At 48.0% G+C, this 19091-nt stretch overlaps 1 protein-coding gene across 5 annotated transcripts in view; it reads left to right on the top strand.

Annotated features, from left to right (window-relative positions):
* The window catches only part of LOC119389434 (neprilysin-2), an 88931-nt gene that overhangs the window by 14525 nt on the left and 55315 nt on the right, over positions 1-19091 (top strand). Inside the window, exon 2 of one of the 5 annotated variants that reach the window (XM_037656682.2) lies at positions 2043-2191. The exons of the other annotated variants lie outside the window; for them this stretch is intronic. Within the exon in view, the coding sequence (XP_037512610.1) occupies positions 2130-2191 (62 nt within the window). The 5' untranslated portion in view covers positions 2043-2129. The remainder of the gene's footprint in view (positions 1-2042; positions 2192-19091) is intronic. 5 annotated transcript variants of the gene reach the window in all.

The raw sequence follows: 19091 nt of genomic DNA, 5'->3' as shown, positions 1-19091 counted from the left end.
AGAGCCGCTTTCGGCGATGGATCGATTTCTGCGGATGCTTTTTCAACAGCCACTGTCCTCACGACACGAAGACGAAGGAGCGAAAGTTTTCCATATTCGGCTAAGAGCGGGTGCTGTACCGACGGCGATCGCCGCTGCGGTCCACGCAACGTGCATGCAATGCAAGCCCGGAAGTCCCTGCATTGCGCGGGGGAAAATTTCTGGCCGTGTCGTGTGGCGACATGTCGCGCTACCTTCTCGGCGGCTCTTACGTAGTGGAGGACGTTAGCCAAAGGCTAGTTTCACGTCCACTGAATCTGGAGATTCGCAGTGCTGTAACGGCGCCAGCGGTGGGGGATAGTGAAGGAGAGGAGGAAAATCAGGCCAGATTCACGATGGCTGTCCCTTTCACATAAAGGAAAGGCTAAATGAACGAAAGATAAGAAATGAGTTCATGACCGGCTAATTTGCACGAGGAAGTGCGCAGCTTGCCTTCCGGGCCGGTGGTAACTTAATTGCAACGAGTCCGCGCCTCGCATTCGGCATTCGCGTCTTTCACGGCCGACACAGCATTGAACCATGCTGCGAAGATCTTACGTTGCAGATGGAACGGTAGCTTATGATTCAGCATCGATATATTTGAACAGCGCAAAATGAACAAGGACAGATGAGAGGACCTGTACTATGTCCTCTCATCTGTCCTTGTTCTTTTTGCGCTGTGCAAATATATCTTTTTGCGCTGTGCAAATATGGCGCGAACTGCATTATGAACATAAATGACAGGTGGTAACATGAAAATCGTGACTTGAATGTCACGTAGGGCATGATTTACATGCCACGCTCATGGTGCGCTCGCGGCCGTTTCACTTGCTTGATATGCACCAAAATTGGCATTGCGTGACGCGACTGTATGATGAACAAAAATGAAAATCGAGACCTGCGTGTCATGTAGGGCATGATTTACGTGAGGAGCTCATGGTGCGCTCGCGGCCGTTTCGCTAGCTTGATATACACCAAAATTGGTATTGCGTGACTTGACTGTTGAACGAACATAAATGACAGGTGGTAACATGAAAATCATGATATGCATGTCACGTAGAGCAAGATTTACATGCCACGCTCTTGGTGCGCTTGCGGCCGTTTCGCTTGCTTGATATCCACCAAAACTGGCATTGCGTGACGTGACTGTACGACGAACATAAGTGACAGGTCCTAACATGCGAATCACGACATTCATGTCATGTATAGTATGATTTACATGACACTGTCTTGTTGCCCTTCCCGCGGTTTTGTTAAGTGAATATATACAAAGCTGGTATGGCATGACATGATTGCGTGACGAACATAAATGACAGGTCATGTATTGTATATACCAGAATATACGTTTCATTAGCATGGTGTATACCAGATTGTTCATGCATGCATGCATGCATACGTGACAAAAATGCGATAAATAGTGCACTATGTCATGACATGAATGACTTCATTTGCCTCAAAGACAAGCAAGGCGATGTACGCAGATGTTTGCTGCCTGCTTCGCATTACATGGATTCCCACAGTGCGTGGGATCTGCCCCATTTTTTACATTTTGTATGTATATATATATATATATACGTGCATACATACAAAAACACGTACCAACATTCATTAAGGGGGTGTCAAACCCCCTCCCCGAGCAAGATTTCTGGCCACGCCCCCGTTAGCGTCGGCGGACGCAGTACACTCTTCCGTGAATGGTGTTAGGTGGCAAAGCGGGGACAATGGCCGAGATCGCTATCGACGTCTTTTCCTCGCACGCGATGCCTTCTCAATGGGAGTGTGAAATCCCAGAAATAAATATGTGAAGCGCTTAGTGGCGCATTTGTCACTGTTTTTATGCCCTCTCGGCTGCGTTCATGCGTGACCTTTACGCATCACGTCTTGAGGTTGACCGTTATAGTGTAAAGTGAACCGTTGCCAGTAAACTGTCCGTTTTTCACGTAAATTTTTCTTATTGCTTCAGTTTGCTGCCTGCTTGTACTTTTACTTTAGGGTAACCATTCTTCTTTTTCTTTGTGCTGCAGAACTTAGAGAAACGGAGTAGCCGAGGCGCTTATACCTCAATCTCTTCACAGTAAGCAAGTTAACAGAACAGAACAAAGCAGACGTCAATGGTGTGTGACGAGTGCCAAGAGACTGAGTGCTTTCTCACGCCTAAGTACCAAACACATCGGTAAGTAGCGCCTCAAGTGTTGCCGTATACGCTTTCTTGTAGGACGAAGCGCTACCACGTGCATATTTCCTCTTTTACAGTAACCAAGTTGGTGCAAAATAGGTTAGATATAGGCAATATAGTATGCGTCGGTCTTCAATAACGAAAGAAAAACAAAAGCAAAGCTTTAAAATTGTTCTATACTGTTGGTAGCGAAATCGTTAAGTCTTCTACAGGGTTGAAATTCCTCGCTCAAACACCAAGCGCGAACTTCGAGGAGGCATTTATTGATGAGCAGAGCCCGGCTGCGGTACACGTCTCAAACATAACGCATTTCGGCCGCATAGCGTGTAGCTACGTTGCTGTTCTGCTTTAACCACTAACACCTGTGCCACTCTGCTGTGCCCGTTATGGCTAAAAGTGGATTTCACGAAGTCATTTTCCTTTCGCAATGGAATGGCTGAAAACGCTCTTTGTGGCGACTATGGCAGTGAGAAGACATTGCAACGCACCTCCTGCGACTGTCCTCGCTATAATGTGTAGATACGATCACTCGCAATCGTTCTAGCCCGCCTTGGCTACATACTGACGTCGGCAGCAACCGTTTTAGAATGGCGTCTGAAAAATGAGCGCGGAAAAAGGCGACGAAGACACCGTTGAAATTTTTGAAGGCAACAGCATTGCTCAGGCTGTTATAGGCTAATAGTGATGACGTATACCGCACAAGACTGACTGACTGTGACGTTGTGTGTGTGTGTGTGTTACCCTCTCTCTCCCTTTACACCTCCATCATAATGACGCATTTCGGCTATACGTCCTTTATTATTATAATTTTTTTGCGTTAAGTTAAGTGTTCCCGTTACTGCGCTTGGCAGGCTTGCCAAATCCCCTCACCTTTTGGCACGACAGGCATTGTGAGTTGTGACAGGCAGGAATTGTGACTCTGCGAGTTGCTCCGAAGACTCAATTTCAGGTGAAAGTTGCCGTGCGTGTCTAAGTTCCACAGATTCTCGGTTGTTCTTTCATTAAAGTCGTTCGTTGTATTGATCGTCAAAAACTGGTCTCAAATACGTATTTTGCTGTGGCTGAGGTAAAGAAAACACTGTGTGCCTCGGTGGCACTATACGCTACAAACTACACTGCATGTCTGAAGGATTCTTTTGCGTGGACAAATCATGACAATGAAGAGGTTTTGCTGAGAGCGAAAAGGGAAGGGAAATTAGGGTAAGGGTATTCTTATTCCGTGATTCCGTCGGCCTGGCTCTTTCCGCGATGGCTTGCTGGTCCTCGATGGCCGGATTGGACAGGGCTGCCTCCCATGCTTCCCACGTTGGTGGCTTTGTAGTGTTTAAGGCACTATTAGCCTGACAGGTCCATACCATATGGTAGAAGTCTGCTTTCTGCCCGCAGATTCAGCTGAAGAGGAATTGCGGCTCGATAGCATAGCTTTGCTTAATCATTAAATGACATGGTTTTTTGTAGCTTCTGTAAATCATATTCTTCTGCGTTATTTTATCCCTTGGCCAGGACCGGGTATTTCCATCGTGATAATCGCGTGGGGTGTAATACGTCGGCATGGGCTACTGATGGCAAAGGGAAGTCCGAGTCTTGAACAACGTCTCAGCTAGTGGACAGAACCGAGGTATCCTTGAATAGCGTAGATCGATGCAATGCGCAAAACGGTCATTGTGGGAGCACGGCGTTACAGAGCGGATGAAATATAGCTTGAGCAGTTTCGCGGAACAGCGCGATTGTCCCATGTTTATTATGCAATCACTGCCGGAGTTCTCGACCATATAAGCGGGCTATTAGGCTGTCACTAAGTTTGGAACACCATATGGTAAGTGAGGCAAGACGCTTCGGGGAACGCAGACTGCGGAGCGCCGTAAAGCTGCCCTTTTCATTACGGAACGCACTCGCCACTCTGCTCCGCGCCACCTCCTCGAAGGGCCGCCACCAGCGTTTCTTGCATGCGAATTGGACGCTTTCAGCCTGGCTTCCTTTGCGCGCCGAGGCAGAGAGGCTGCACTGCTCCGGCCATGGGCGCGTCACAGCGACATCAGCATTCACTGGGCGCTCCCGTTTCCACAGAGCGTACCACTATCACGGCGTGCATTTGGCCGGATTAAACCTGATCTTCAGCCGGGACTTCTTTCTTTCCCTTTCACTGTAACGTTGCGCAATGCAAATAGCTAGTAGAGAGCGGCGCCTTGGCTTCGCGCGGAAGAAGCCGTGCAACGACGCGCAAGTCGGCTTCTTCTTCGGTTCGTGCCTCGGTAAATAGAGGCGAGACACGGGAGGTCCTCGATGGTATTGTCGCGGACAATCACCTAATCTGTTTCGACTGAATAGCCCCTCCGTCTTTCTTTCTTTCTTTCTTTCTTTCTTTCTTTCTTTCTTTCTTTCTTTCTTTCTTTCTTTCTTTCTTTCTTTCTTTCTTTCTTTCTTTCTTTCTTTCTTTCTTTCTTTCTTTCTTTCTTTCTTTCTTTCTTTCTTTCTTTCTTTCTTTCTTTCTTTCTTTCTTTCAACAATGTTAGCTTATATAAGTCCATGCTACAGTCTTCACATGCCGGGAACTCTTTGTCAAAAGAAACGAGGCGACTGCACAATTGCATGACCTTGCACCTCATAAGCTGCTTGAGATCCTCAAGCACTGCCTTCAGCAATTGTGTTGAACGTGGTAGGCGATTACCTCAAGGAGCGAGACATGCAGGTTCCACCCATGAGACTGGCTTGTAACATCGCGCCCATATTGGTGCCCAATTGTCCTCACATGAGGTCGGCAGTTCCATCGTTCATAGGAAGGCGAACAACTTGAACAGAGAGAACATTTTCGACCTTGTGTGACCTTTGTATCTCCTCTTTTCAGGTTCACGTGCTAGAATACAGATCACGCTACAGTTCCCTCTCTCTTTCAGTCTTTGCATTTTTTATGTTACCCAACGGAGCAGAACATAGCTGTGGACATCTCGTCAAAGAATACCCCGCGTTAAAACGTCAATTTCATATAGAAGTGTAACATACAGGCTGTGTGAAGAAAGCATTCAGTATATACATTGAAGACTTCCTTGTCTATTAAATAGTTTACGTTGTATATTTAAAGCATTCAATGATTTATAGACTATATTGTAAAGCTATAGTGAAGCTCGGCTGTATTCGGTCTATAGTACATAGTGTGTGCCAATAACTGTGTAAACTATGCGTTGGCGAAACATAAGCTTCTGATATTTCATCGTGATATTTCATGTGTCTCTGGAGCTCTGCATTAAAGGACACACAACACATACATCCGGTAAAATGCAAATTCAAACACGACATATTTAAAGCATCAGCTCATCGATCACGCTAAGCAACGAGCTCACACAGAAGCGTTTGCTGACAACTCCATACGGTATTAATCCGAGTGCTCGTGTGACGAGACTACCAGGCAAGCTGAGCCCTGTATACCTCCGATAAAGCGAATTAGCGAAGAGCCGAAATGGGACGCTCTGCGGCAAACACCGTCAGGCATTAGCGTCAGGCAACGACGTACGCTCAAGCGCCTCGAAAGGGTCACATTCTCACAATTCCGGCAAAAGCGCACATGCGCAATTAAAAAAAAAAAGGTTGCAAAGACGGAAATTGATGCAAAAGAATTGTCATTACACGATGAATACTTCTTTTGAAAATACTGCAGCGCAATAAACAGGCAAGGACGACACGAGACGACGAGGACGTCGCGTCCTTGTCTGTTTACTGCGCTGCAGTATTTTGAAATTATGTACCAACACGCCCAGCTCGCCACTTCAATCAACTCCTTTTGAACTCAGTTCTTTGTTAGCCGATACCCTGTCGCGCTGCCACAGCGCCGTTTTCTTTTAGTGCAGGATATCACGCAGCACAATTCGTTACATTCTAAGCCATACTTCTCGCTGACATTGAAAAATAAGCTCATCTAAAATCAGATAGGAAAAAAACAAGTAATCAAGAGGTGCTGCTGGTAAATCCCTGTCGCAGATGCACGCGTAATTAATACGGTTGTTCGAGCCATGAAAAGTTAGAAGCTCCCGCTACAAGAGCTGAAGTTATATTTAGAGAATGGAACAGGGTGACGCAACAACAACACACAAAATGCACGTTGTCCCGGCGCATCCTTTAGGGAGAAAAACAAGGCGCATGCAGCTGCGGTGAAGCCGCTTTGGAACCATCGAAATCCCGTACTCACTCCTTCTCCTCATTCACTTCGCGTTGTTGGCGCCACTGCACCCTTTCGAACCGAGCCGGGCGTCCCGCGCCGTTTCTTTCGCTGGTCGCATCAGCGAAAGCAGGAGCACGCGCCGCGCGGATTAAGTGCGGATTAAGAAGCCCGCTCGGGGATTAATTAGCTCCCTGGCAGCAGGCTGTGCAGGGGCGAGGCGCCGTTGCGCCGCCGGCCGTGCGCGGGTTCCTTCCTCGGGCGAGTGGCAGGGGTTCGCACGCCCTCGACGAGGCTTATGTTGCTGGCCATTTTGCTGTCGAGCGGACGCGAAAAGCCGCCCGAATGCGGCAGCGATATGGCTGGGAAGAAGGTGCGGCATTTCTGAAGACGTAGCGAGAGAGCAACATAGAGAGAGAGAGAGAGAGAGAGGGAAAGTATATATTTAGCGTTCAAAACTGCGTGCTGTTACTGCAGCTATATCAATAAAGGTCTATTGAATTAGGTGTTCGTTCAAGTAGCGCATAAAGATAGATAGCTAGATAGATAGATAGATAGATAGATAGATAGATAGATAGATAGATAGATAGATAGATAGATAGATAGATAGATAGATAGATAGATAGATATATAGATAGATAGATAGATAGATAGATAGATAGATAGATAGATAGATAGATAGATAGATAGATAGATAGATAGATAGATAGATAGATAGATAGATAGATAGATAGATAGATAGATAGATAGATTTTGTGTATGTTCTTGCGTGCGTTTGTACGTGTGTGTGTTTTATACCCATGGAAAATTGAAAAAAATTCGGGGAGGAGGGGGTTGCACCCCCGCGTCCTGGTTGCGCCAGTGATGTGCGTCAAGCTTCGATAATCACGTCGTATAATCTTGAGCTGTCGCTTGTCGCGAGCCTGAATGCATGGCAGAGTGCATACCTCTAGCGGACGTGGAGCATAACACATGAGCACGCTTCGGTGAGTGCGAGTCAAACACATGCATGACGAGCCTTCGACAAGCGTTGTTGTACATCACCTTCGTCGTCGTGACGTCGCTTAATCATTGTGCATTCACCTGACTTGGTATTTGCGTTTCAGTATAGTTTGTGAGTTGTGTAAACTATATGAACACTTAAATTGCTCGAAAAAAAATGGTGGGACCATTGATAATAATATCTGGGGTTTAACGTCCCAAAACCACGATATGATTATGAGAGACGCCGTAGTGGAGGGATCCGGAAATTTCGACTACCTGAGGTTCTTTAACGTGCATCTAAATTAAGTACACGGGCATCAAACATCTTCGCCTCCATCGAAAATGCAGCCGCCGCGGCCGGGATTCGATCCCGCGACCTTCGGGTCCGCGGTGGTAGGAGCATTGCGGTGCATAAATATCGCGCGAGATCAGACGTTCCATTGAACGAAAAAATATCGAACACGTCGTCATTTGTACAGTGTTTCATTAACTGCTTCACAAAAGCTTCCCTACACATAGGTTCTAACGTGTGCTTGGGATCAACGCTTTAAATGTAACTTTTTGTGCAAAAGCGCGTGTCAACCCTAAGTACCACGCAGTATTTTCTTTCGCTCTCTCTTCCACCGAAATAGATTGAGTCAACTTTCATCGAAGCGAATGGGGGCTCGTTCTTTAACTCTAAATGAAATTATATCTGTAAAGAGAAGCTCTCTCGTAAGGGGATTGATAGATAGCTATTTTGAATGGTATGCCCGGAGATGATAGGAGTGTTTATTTATGCTGTATGTATAGTGTTTGTCGCTAGTGCGTTAGATGCGAAAAGAGATTCACATAACACATCCAAGCTTCAGTGGAGATACGACTCTGAGGGACGCTGTTTCTCAATATATGGAGAAATGTTTATTTTGGCGTGCTGGAGTCCGGACTCGAGGCTGAACCCGCGACACTTTATGCAAGCGTTTCAGAAAAGAGCGCCGATTCATTCCTCAATAACCACTTTCTCGCTCCTGTGCCATCCGCCGAAAAAAGCAGAAAGTCGCTTAACCCATATATGCCCAGTGTCCTACATATAGGACGCTACTTTGATGCACACTAACATCGTTATTTCTTTAGCTGATGACTAGCGTCACCTACAGCGCACCAAACAGGCCTCATTCTCAACGTGTGCAAGCCTAGGCATTGCTTGCTTTTCATGCTGCCACGTGCCGACCGCTTTCTCCGGCCAAACGCGTTCTTTGTACGAAAGATGTCATGGAGAGGAAGAAATGCAATGTCGGTGTGCACGTGAAATGTTTCAAGGCTTACCACACCTGCACATAGCACCCTTATATAATGCCCAGTGTCCTACATGTATAGGACGGCTTGAAAAACAGTGCTGCGTTTACCTGGCAGTAAATAAAGAACTTGTGCTTTCTTTTGAGGGTAGAAGTACACTAATGTGAAAAAAAAAATATTTGTTTTGTCATTTTTTCTATGTTTGGGCATATATGGGTTAATGTGTGTTCGGGCAAAGTGTGGTGATGATTGTATAGTCATCGGCAGCGCACTGTTATTATTTTCATAACATCATCTATAGTTTATATCGATCGCCACCAGTGGCGGACACAGGATATTTTCGAGAGGACGTCAGGCAATGGGGAACATCTGAAAGCTCCTATTCTTGGGTGTATACATTCAAGAATCAAGGGAGTGGTCAGTACATCTGGATCCGCCCGTGATCGCCACACCTCGTTATATCGCTCCAGCGCTGTTTCCACAGAAAGTCATTTTTGAATCCGGCGCTTGTTTTCGTGGCGTCAGGCGCAGCTTCCGTCAGGCGCAGCTTCCGAAGGCGCAGTTTCATCCTTAAATGTCGACGACTGAGGTAGCGACATCAAACGTCTCATGTATACTCTCCAGTCAAGGTTTTGACACGGATGACACGGGATCGGTGATCCTGCTGGCTCAAGATGCACCATCGCTAGGATATTGGATGAACACTATACCATTAAGGCGTGGTACTTCGGTTGAACGATATTGATCATTTCGGTACATTGAAGAAAACATCTGTGTGTTTCCTTTACTGCCGCGTTTTTCTTGCGCACTGGAGAAGGGGAGGAGAGCGCGCGCGCACGCACGCACGCACGCACGCACGCACGCACGCACGCACGCACGCACGCACGCACGCACACACACACACACACACACACACACACACACACACACACACACACACACACACACACACACACACACACACACACACACACACACACACACACACACACACACACACACACACACACGTCGTCACAGTCCATCTGTCTCGTGCTATACACGACATCACGATTAGTCTATAACCGCCTGTGCAATTATGTTGTCTTAAAACATTTTAACGCTGCCTTCGTCGCCTTGATTCGCGATGACCTCTCAGGACTACATACTAAAATGGTTGCTGCCGGCATCGGTGTGTGGTCGAGGCGAGGTATAGCGATTGCGAGTGGTTGAGTCTCTGCACATTGCAGCGAGGACATTGTAGCGAGATGTGTTGCAATGTCTCCTCGCTGCCCCTTCTATTGCTCCACCCCCCTTCCCACTCTGTCTGTCTTTACTCTTCTTTCAAACTCCGCGATCCCTTTCCCAGTATAGGGTAGCATAGAGGTTATTCGCAACTGGTTAACCTCCCTGTCTTTCCCTTCCTTCCTTGCGCACTGCAGCCTACAAGAGAAAGTTCCACGCCGACCTCTCCTCCTTCTTGTCCGTAAACATCTTCTTGACCTACAAGAGAGAGAGAGAGAGAGAGCTGTTTGGTAAAGAACAGAGAATGTAATAAAGGCGCCTACATGCTACTCTGTGCAGGGGATGCGGATTGAGGACAGAAAGGCGCCAGGAGCTCGAGGGCAGGAAAAGAAAATTAAAAGAGAAAATAGTATGTGGTCGTGATATGTGCATGTGAGAACGTAATGGTTGTGATGTAAGTCACTTTACAGTTTATCAATTAAATTAATGTCCTCGAGAAACGTGAACAGAACTTTTAATATATGACGTTGCTTAGAAGGAGACGACGTAGGTCCAAGTATTTTCCCCGAGATCTATAGCAGTGCTTGGGAAGTTGAGCATATTCTACTTTGGAGACAAGTTGCACGCATAATGCCTCACACCGGTCTCTCGGAATGTAAAGCTCGGGAGTGTAACCCAGTCACTTGAGAACTGCAACGATGTTTTCACGGACAATTCTAAAAAAAAATATACGAGAATTCTGCTCGTCACATGTCGCAACGTCTCAATTTGTGCTGCCGAGCACGAGATCACGAACAGTCGTTTAAGCGACCTCTGCAAGCGCGCGGGCAATGCGCAATTTTTGTCTTGGAACTATAGTTCGAGTGCTGTCTTATCCATCGACGTTTTCTTTTTTGTTTCCTCCTAACAAAGCTTTCAGGCCGTGTAATCCCATCTCTTTGTTCTTCTGTTTTAATCATTCGCAACATTTTCTCGAATATTCTTGCTGCATTTTTCGTTGCGAAACGCAACGCTTATATAAATTTTATCCGCTTTCCTTCAATGTGGATTATTGCAACGACGAGATGAAGTGTAAAGCCTCGGAAAAAATTAAGCCGCAGTATCGGCGAATTATTATTTTTCCGTATAATCCATTCGTGGAACTTATGATGCGCATCCGCGAGGTCTTGCGCACGATCTCTTCACGGGAAGCTCCATCTGCTGGCGCACTTGTTTAACACAAAACCAAACAGCAACTCAGTTAATGGGAACTCGCGAGAAGTAGTTCGGTAAGCCTCGCTTATATATGATTCCGCACATGCTGGCTCTGTGCATGCCAGCCAGCTATGTTATATTAGTTCATTAAAATCAAATGTGGCTGCTCTAGAGACACGTAGGGGGTCACAGTGCACCCTTTAAGCAAGAAAAAAGATAGAAACTCACAGGGTCTTTGATGCATTCGCTTAAGACGACTCGAAGGCGAGAGCGATCTTCTTTTCTTCTCAATCGACGTATTCGTCCTGCCCCTCCCCTCCTCCGATGGCTTTCTGCACCTAACGTGGTTTTGCACGGCCTCCAGGATCGAAGGCGTGACATGATCTCTGCACATCACCTGGTTTTGCACTGCCTCCGGGATCGGCCTATACGAGCAAGCGACGATGTCATGTGAATCATGTGACGTCGTGATGACGTCACATATTCTGGCGATTTGTAGCGTCATGATGACGTCATGTGGTGAAGTCATCACGTGACGATAATTTGTAGCGTCACTCGTTTTGCTCCGACGGTCACTTTACGCGTTTGATGAGGCATATAAAGCTTTCGCCTGTAAAGGAAAACTTGTTAGTGTATGTCAAGTCTGATACCGGCGAAGCAATGTGAGCAAAGCTACGACAGAGTGTAGTATACATCAGTGCAAGTCGCGAACATTCTTTTCCCCTCCATATCTCAATGTGGGAAATACCGTCGATGTAATCTTTGCTGTTGCGAAAGTCGTGAGCTGGCAATATTTTTATGAGAAACGGAAGGAGCAAATCGTTGCCATGCTTTTTTTTTTCTTTATTACACTTCTCTGCAGTTTCAGACGAACGCATGCAGACGTACTAAAGAGCCGTCGCACGTTTTTGAACTTCAATAGGCGCTGTCCATGAGGGCAATTGAAGGTTCCGTGTTACAAGGCGGAAAGCGCAATGCAGCACGTATATAAGCGACTGCCTTTCCTAACTTCTTTATTAGCTTCGACCCTGATTATTTTGCTTCGAACGATATTTGGGAGTAACCTGTCCGAGTGACAGCAACTATACTATGAAAGCCGCGTTCTGTGACATTGCATGTTCGCTAGGCTGAAGTCGCTTTGCATAAGCCGAGGATTAAATACATGTGTAGCAAACGTAAAGTCTGAAGGCTGCAAGCAGGGGCATAGCCAGAATTTTTTTTTTCGGGGATCGGAGGCAGGTTCAACCATACTTTATGGATGTCCGTGCGTGCATTTGTATGTGTGCGTGTTTACTATATCCAATGCAAAACTGAAAAATTTTGAGGGGTGGTGTAACCCCCCTCCCTCCCGGCTACGCCTGCGGCTCCAAGCTTGTCCTTTAACCATAAAATGTCTCCTCGCAGACTGAGATATGGCTGAGAAATCGGCCCCCTCTTTCCCCGTCTTCTCGTTTACGTCAAAATTTATATGCTATAACCCTAATTTATTATTATTATTATTTCGCCGAGCGGACTCCGAGCAAACTTGCAATTTGTTAAGCAATGTCGCCTGGCCACCACGTCTAAGTGACCTCATTACACGATATAGTCGCGCACTGCTGACCTCACTTCGGGAACGCAGCGTGGTGAGCGTGCGATCCGTGACTTATTTCGATTGAGTTATACTGAGGTTATTTTAATATAATAATTTCCCATTGACATCCGGTCATTGTTTTGTTTTTCGAGGTGTCTTGACCTTGCGTATAGGTGAGTCGGTCACATTCCGGTATTTTCGTACCTCTTGTACCTCCGTCGTCTTTCATATAGGATGCCATCTCTCTATTTTCTTAACTTAGCAGCGGGCAGCAGTGCTGAGCAGAAATTTCCTCCGAGTCTAGTTGCTTGCACTCGTATACATTTTCCAGTACACTGTCTTCGAAACAAACACGTTTTTAAATATGTAACATCGTGAGGTAAGGCATCGAAAATGTTTTCTTCTTTCGTTTTGGATGCCTAGTTCTAAAACGATTCTGTCTGTTTAAGAGGATATGAAACTGGGCCATTTGGTATTGGTTTACGTTTAACGTAAAACGACGCGCTGAAAACGGAGACGGAGGAAGATGTAGACTCAACACGGCGGGCGTCTGTTGTTTGGGTTCTTTTTTTGTGTGATCTCTACAGGCGTCGACCTCTGAACTACAGTTCAATGGTCGGTCGCCCTGGGCGAGTGCGGTGAGAAACTTCGTCCAGCTCCCCTTTCAAGAAGTGACGAATTTCTGCCCATGCTGCTGATTAAAGAGGCACGAAAGATCAAAGCCAGTCTCACCCCAAGTGAAAGCTGTACGAACTGCAGAGCGTTGATTCACCTGTGTTTCCCTTGGGTTGATCCGCTCTTTTCACGTGATTATGCGATATTTTCTATCCTTTTTCGCTCTTTACTTGAGATTATCTGATTTGTTTTGCGATCATATCTTTTATGATCTGTGGTCTCCTATCTACTGTTTTTATACTGTTTGCTGCTCCGAGCGCGGTGCGTCTAATTTCGGGCGCTGGCATTTCACCTCCGCTCCTCTCTTTCGTAGATCTGCGTCTAACTCCCGACGCTGGCGTTTCGCTGTCGCTTCACTGGCTCGGACAGACCTATTCTATTAGGGGCGAAGCTCCTTACGTCGTAGTGCGTAACCAGTCTTAACGCTAGTACCAGATCTTGACCTCCAAGGTGGTGCCGGTGGGAGGTTTCTCCTGTGCGTTGTTGAACAATAAAAAATTCGCAGCGTGCGCGTTAACTAAAAGCCGACTTCTTCTGTCTCTCGTTCCCCATTAGCAGCCATTGGCATGTTCCAGTAGAAAACGTTAGCAGAAGTAGAAATGTAAGTGTTAGCTAAAAGCCGACTTCTTCTGTCTCTCATTCCCCATCAGCAGCCATTGTTTACCTCCAAGGTAGTGCCTGGTGAGATTTCTCCTGTGCGTGATTAAACAATAAAAATTCACAGCGTACATGTAAAATTAAAGTGAGCTGCAAGTCGCCATGACTCTCATCGACCCTTTAGTATAAACCGGCCCGATCTCACGTCGTTGATGATGTACTGGGCGTGAAGCTGCGCGACGCCGCCGCCAAGGTCCTGCCGTACGAGAGCTTCGCCCCACTCATCATCATTCACCCCGTGGATATGCTGTGGAATTTTTTTTTTTTTAGGTAGAGGCGCCGGACAGCCGAATTAGCCCTTCGGCGACGCTGGCGTTCCAATCGTGCAGCCTGCTTGGTATCATATGTGTATCAAGCGTGGGACCTGCGTGACGGCAAAGCGGGACACGAGACGACGACAGGGCGGTCCCTTAAACTGCTCCGCAGTTAAAAGCAAACACCGACTTGTGACACATGTGACACAAACACCGGCTTCTACACATGAACTCCTACGCGAAGTAGTCCGGTATGGCGCGCGTTTCGCACCCCTGTGCAAAGTGATGGCTACGCGCAATCAGCGTTGCATATCGACGCAGACGCCGCTTGGCGTTTGAGGTACACGTAAAAGGCGCCACTTTCTCACGCCTTCAAAAACGCAAAGTGACAACGTGTAAAGCAAAACAAATGAAAATATCTCGCTGGTGTGAGCTGCGCCCTGTCTGAAAGGGGCACATGTAGAAAATAAGGGAGTATTTTTTATACCTCACGCAGAAAATACGGACACAATTGTGGGACTACATTCACGAGCGGTAGGATACTCGCGATTTGGCTCTGTAGCCTTCGCTTCATTGCCAAGAAAAGTTGTCCGCGAGTATACAAACGAGTTTCAAACGCACTGCATTGAGGCGGTGGCGCAGGGAGGAGAGAGAGCGAACGGCGAGAGAAGGAGCGGCGAAGCACTGCACCTACCCTCTCCTACACTCTCTCCACAAACGCGGGAGCTCCGCCGAGCTCCCACGATGCGAGCGCCCTCACTCGCCAGTGCGCGCTCCTCCTCTCCACTCACTCTCGGCTACTCCGCCCGCACCACCTGCTCCGGTTGCTAGGGGCGAGGATAAGCGCGAGCGCCCGCAGCTGTTGCTATGGGAGAGGGAGTGATAGCGGAGAGGCGCGCGGACAACGCCGGATGCCTTACATAGCCCGACTAAGAAATGCATTCGCATTTAAAAAAACAACAAAAAAACGCGCCGTTGCTACGACCGTCCCATTCGGCGCGTTCACAATAAAAGGATCATTTCGTCAACGCTTTAAGACACCGCGATGTGGTGGCTTTAGCCCAAGCCTCGCTCATAGCATCCATATATATCGAAAAATAGCTCTCCGACGATCGTCTGGCGTGCTGTCGCACCGCGTTCCCCGCTCGCCCTGTGAGAATTAACGGCCAGGCTAGAGGGAAGACACGACACGCGTAGCGTTTCTCTGCTCTGTGTGTCGTCTTCTTGTTCCCGTCTTTGTGCGCTTAACGGTTTCATAATGTCAGTGTACCAACTAGCTCGGACCCAGCCTCTTATTCAGTATGTTTCTCTTCGCGTTTCACCACGTTTTGAAGGAGTGCATATCAAGTATCAGTGTTTATTACGTGCTTGTTGATGCCATATTTGCGCGAGATTCACCATATGCGATGTCCACGTATATGTTAAATAATGATCATGGCCGAAAGCATGGCCGTTAGTCGTCGGTGCGGAGATGTGCCACTAGGCGTCAACGTGAATGCGTCCACATCAAGCGGTGCTATAAACAACAGCAGACATTGTACAAGCTCTCATATACCAATGCACCATAAACAATCAACTACTTCTGTGACGACGCGTTTCGATTTCGTGTTATACCGATTCCTATGACACGGGGATCAACCATCTTTTTCTCTGTGTTCGGGGACAGCGAGAGATGGCCACTACTCCGGGATCCTATACTCAAGCCGGAACTGACCATTGTGTCGGCCGGCGAGCAGTGAGACACGCACCTGAAGCTACGGTTGGCGAACACCGCGCTATGGGAAAGCGATGCTAATTCAGCGGCATCGTCGAACACGGCGCGCTGCAAGGGTCAGCTACCCGTGGCGGCGCTGAAAAGACGCGAGAACAGTGGCTTGGGAACAAGGTTAGTGGAAGCGACAGCTGAGCAGAAATAGCTGTGTCAACCACGGACAAGCGGCTTCCTGTTAACTAAAATGGCGTTTCTGGCATCGTTTGTTTCCCACATTTTACCTCCATAAGGAGCCTGGCGTAAAGGCTCATTGCTCGTGTTAGTAAATCGCTGAACAGGTAATGTCGCTGAAGTCGACGTTTCGTCAAGAGGTGTTGTCTCGTTCAGGGCAGTAGTTGACGAAAACTAGCCCTCCTGTGGAAACGTTGGCTTCAGCGACATTACATTGCTCATCCATGTTTCGTGATTTGAAGCCTCCATCTTCCCCCGAGCTTGTGTCGTGTTAATATGGTAACTTGTACAAAATTAGGCAGATCTGCATATACGTCCTCGCCGTCCACTTGATGCATGCATACATCTGCGATCGCAACGGAAAGGTAGGAGTTGGTCTTTTTTAAAGCGGGGGTTTCCAGGCCGTTATTGCCAAGATCCATTTTTCAATGAATGCGTGGGGACCTATTCAAAATTATTTACTCAGTCGGGTCAATAATCACAAGGCAATTTTGCAGCTCCGATATTAATGACGGAAAATATGCAGGTGTACGCCTATTTAACTATCACAAGTAAGCCATCCGCTGAAGAGTAATTTGATTTCTTTATATTTATTCACTTTTTGCACATATTGCAAGCTCTAATATAGGGCTACAGCCGGAGCGGAAGCGTTATACAATGCTGGGCGACAAACAAAAATGCAAGAAAATAAATTGACTGCAAGGAATGCAAGCAATAAATGGAGATGTGGCAAAATATACACATACAAAGAAAACAACGATTAAGAATGAAGCAATGTACAGTCGCGATCATAAGTTTGGAGACCACGCGATCGCGTGGCAGTGTGCATGCGCGCGCCATCTAACGGCTCGTTGCCTGCAGTCGAGAGTCTCACAGTGCGCATGCGCGGCCACTCTATCTTACTGGCCTGCTCTCTCGCTTGCTGCACGAAGGCGCGCGGACCGATTATCGGAATTTGTGGCTGCCGCGCCACCAGTAGTGCTTTATCACGAAGCAGCGGCGCAGCAGCCTGGAACTCCTTGGTCCGATCTCGACGCTGTTTCCAAACAACATAAAAGTTAAAGGTTTCCGGCGCAGATCGTTATCGCTGGCAGAATCACGTTCGAAATAGCACGAGCCGTTCACTCGACTGTGCTCATGTATTTATACTGTGTCATCGCGTCTCCCTGTAGTGGCGAACGAACACACACTTTGAAAAGTCTTCAACAGCGAAAGGTATTCAGTGGATTTCACGTCTTGCTGGTTAGCCTTCCGCAGAAGGCCGCCACGAGTGCCGGTCGAGGAAAGAAAGCGAACAGTAGTTATTTCTCGAGGGCCTACCACAGCGCCAGATCTGCAATGAGGTCTCGGAGGGCGCGCATATAACAAATATAAAGCACTCGCTTTTACAAGCGTGGCGAAATGTTGCCTTCTCGGCAGACGTCTCAACCACCGTTGCTACGAGACAGTGCCATTTATCGCGACAGGGCCGAGTTTGGGCCGTGGCTGCTGTGCCGTCAGCATTACCGGCGGCAGCGATCGCTAATTCCGATAATCGGCCTGCGCGCCGGCGTGCAGCAAGCGAGCAAGCAGGCCGGCGAGATAGAATGACCGCGCATGCGCACTGTGAGACTCTTGACTGCAGGCAACCAGCAGTTAGATGGTGCGCGCATGCACACTGCCACGCGATCGCGTAGTCTCCAAACTTATGATCGCGACTGTACGTGTCGAGAAGATGCTCACCGGTGGCAGCAATATTTCTTTTTTTTGGGGGGGGAGGGGGGGGCAGGGGCAGGAAAAGCGAGTATTGCCAGGAGGAGAATTCCAAAGCTGCATTGCGCGCGAAAGAAAAAAAAAAGGCTGTATTAATACGTATGGGTACGAGGAAGGAACGGTGCTATGTTCAAGGCGTGGGAGCTACAGGTATACAGCTTTAGTTAGTAAATGTGATGAGGTTGCTCTCAGAAAGGCCACAGGAGGTGTTAATAATTGCATAAAAATGAAGGTGACCCAAGACGGACATTGTGGCCGAACAGCGCAAAAGAAAAGAGAGAGAGAGAGAGAGAGAGAGAGAGAGAGAGAGAGAGAGAGAGAGAGAGAGAGAGAGAAACGGGACACACAGGACACGCCGCTCTCTATATCAACTACATCCTGTGTGTTCACTGTCCCGTTCTCTGCGCTGTTCTGCCAAAATGTTCATGAGCCAACCAGCTCAAGTAAGAACCCTTGTCCAAGGCGGATGTTGGTATCTGGCCATCTACGTGAAAGGAGACAGCGCGTGAGGCGATAAGTGAGCACTCGTTCAACACGTAATGCGAGCATCTCAGAAGCCCGCGCTGCGCTTTGCCTGTGGCGGCGGTGTGGTGCACCTCGAATGAAAGCGACCGATGTGCCGCCATGGAGCGCAGTCGTGGGTGCGCACTGTGACCCTTCGTGTGTTGACCCAGTGGTCCGACGTTTCGGCGAAAGCGCTGACTCCTCGCTCGCCGTCCTCCTTTCCCCCGGGTCCGACGCTTCCGGCGGCGGCGGACAGCTGCAGCAACGAGGCGCATCGTCGCGCACCGCTGCGCTTCCGGCTCGGACGCCGCTCCTCGCTCGATTGGCGACTTCCGCTCGCAGAGGCGACTCGTCTGCTGTCTTCAGCCGGGTTTCGCACGTTTAAGTATAGTATACGCCCGACCATAGATCCAGAGCTCATGGATAACGGGTAACTATACACTGCGCTATACGAAGACGAAAGGAAGAAGGCAGACCTTGCTCAGACTGGCAAATGAGGTTGCCGCCGAAAGCCTCTGAATGAAAGCAGGCTTGGTTACACCGTAGCGCGGCATGCGAGCCCGCAGATAATCTTTAAAGGGCCCCTGAACCGATCGCAGTTCAAAGACGAGAGAGTGGTTGCTTTCTCGCCTTCACTACCCTTCCTGCAGGCGCTGTCTCCTTCTCCCCACTTGTTTCTTCATAAAGCACGTGGACAATGTGAGCACTAAACG

The sequence above is a fragment of the Rhipicephalus sanguineus genome, chromosome 4 (assembly GCF_013339695.2).
Source record: "Rhipicephalus sanguineus isolate Rsan-2018 chromosome 4, BIME_Rsan_1.4, whole genome shotgun sequence".
In the NCBI taxonomy this organism is placed as follows: Eukaryota; Metazoa; Arthropoda; class Arachnida; order Ixodida; family Ixodidae; genus Rhipicephalus; species Rhipicephalus sanguineus.
The sequence above is the reverse complement of the archived record's forward strand: the minus strand, read 5'-3'. Positions and strand labels throughout refer to the sequence as shown.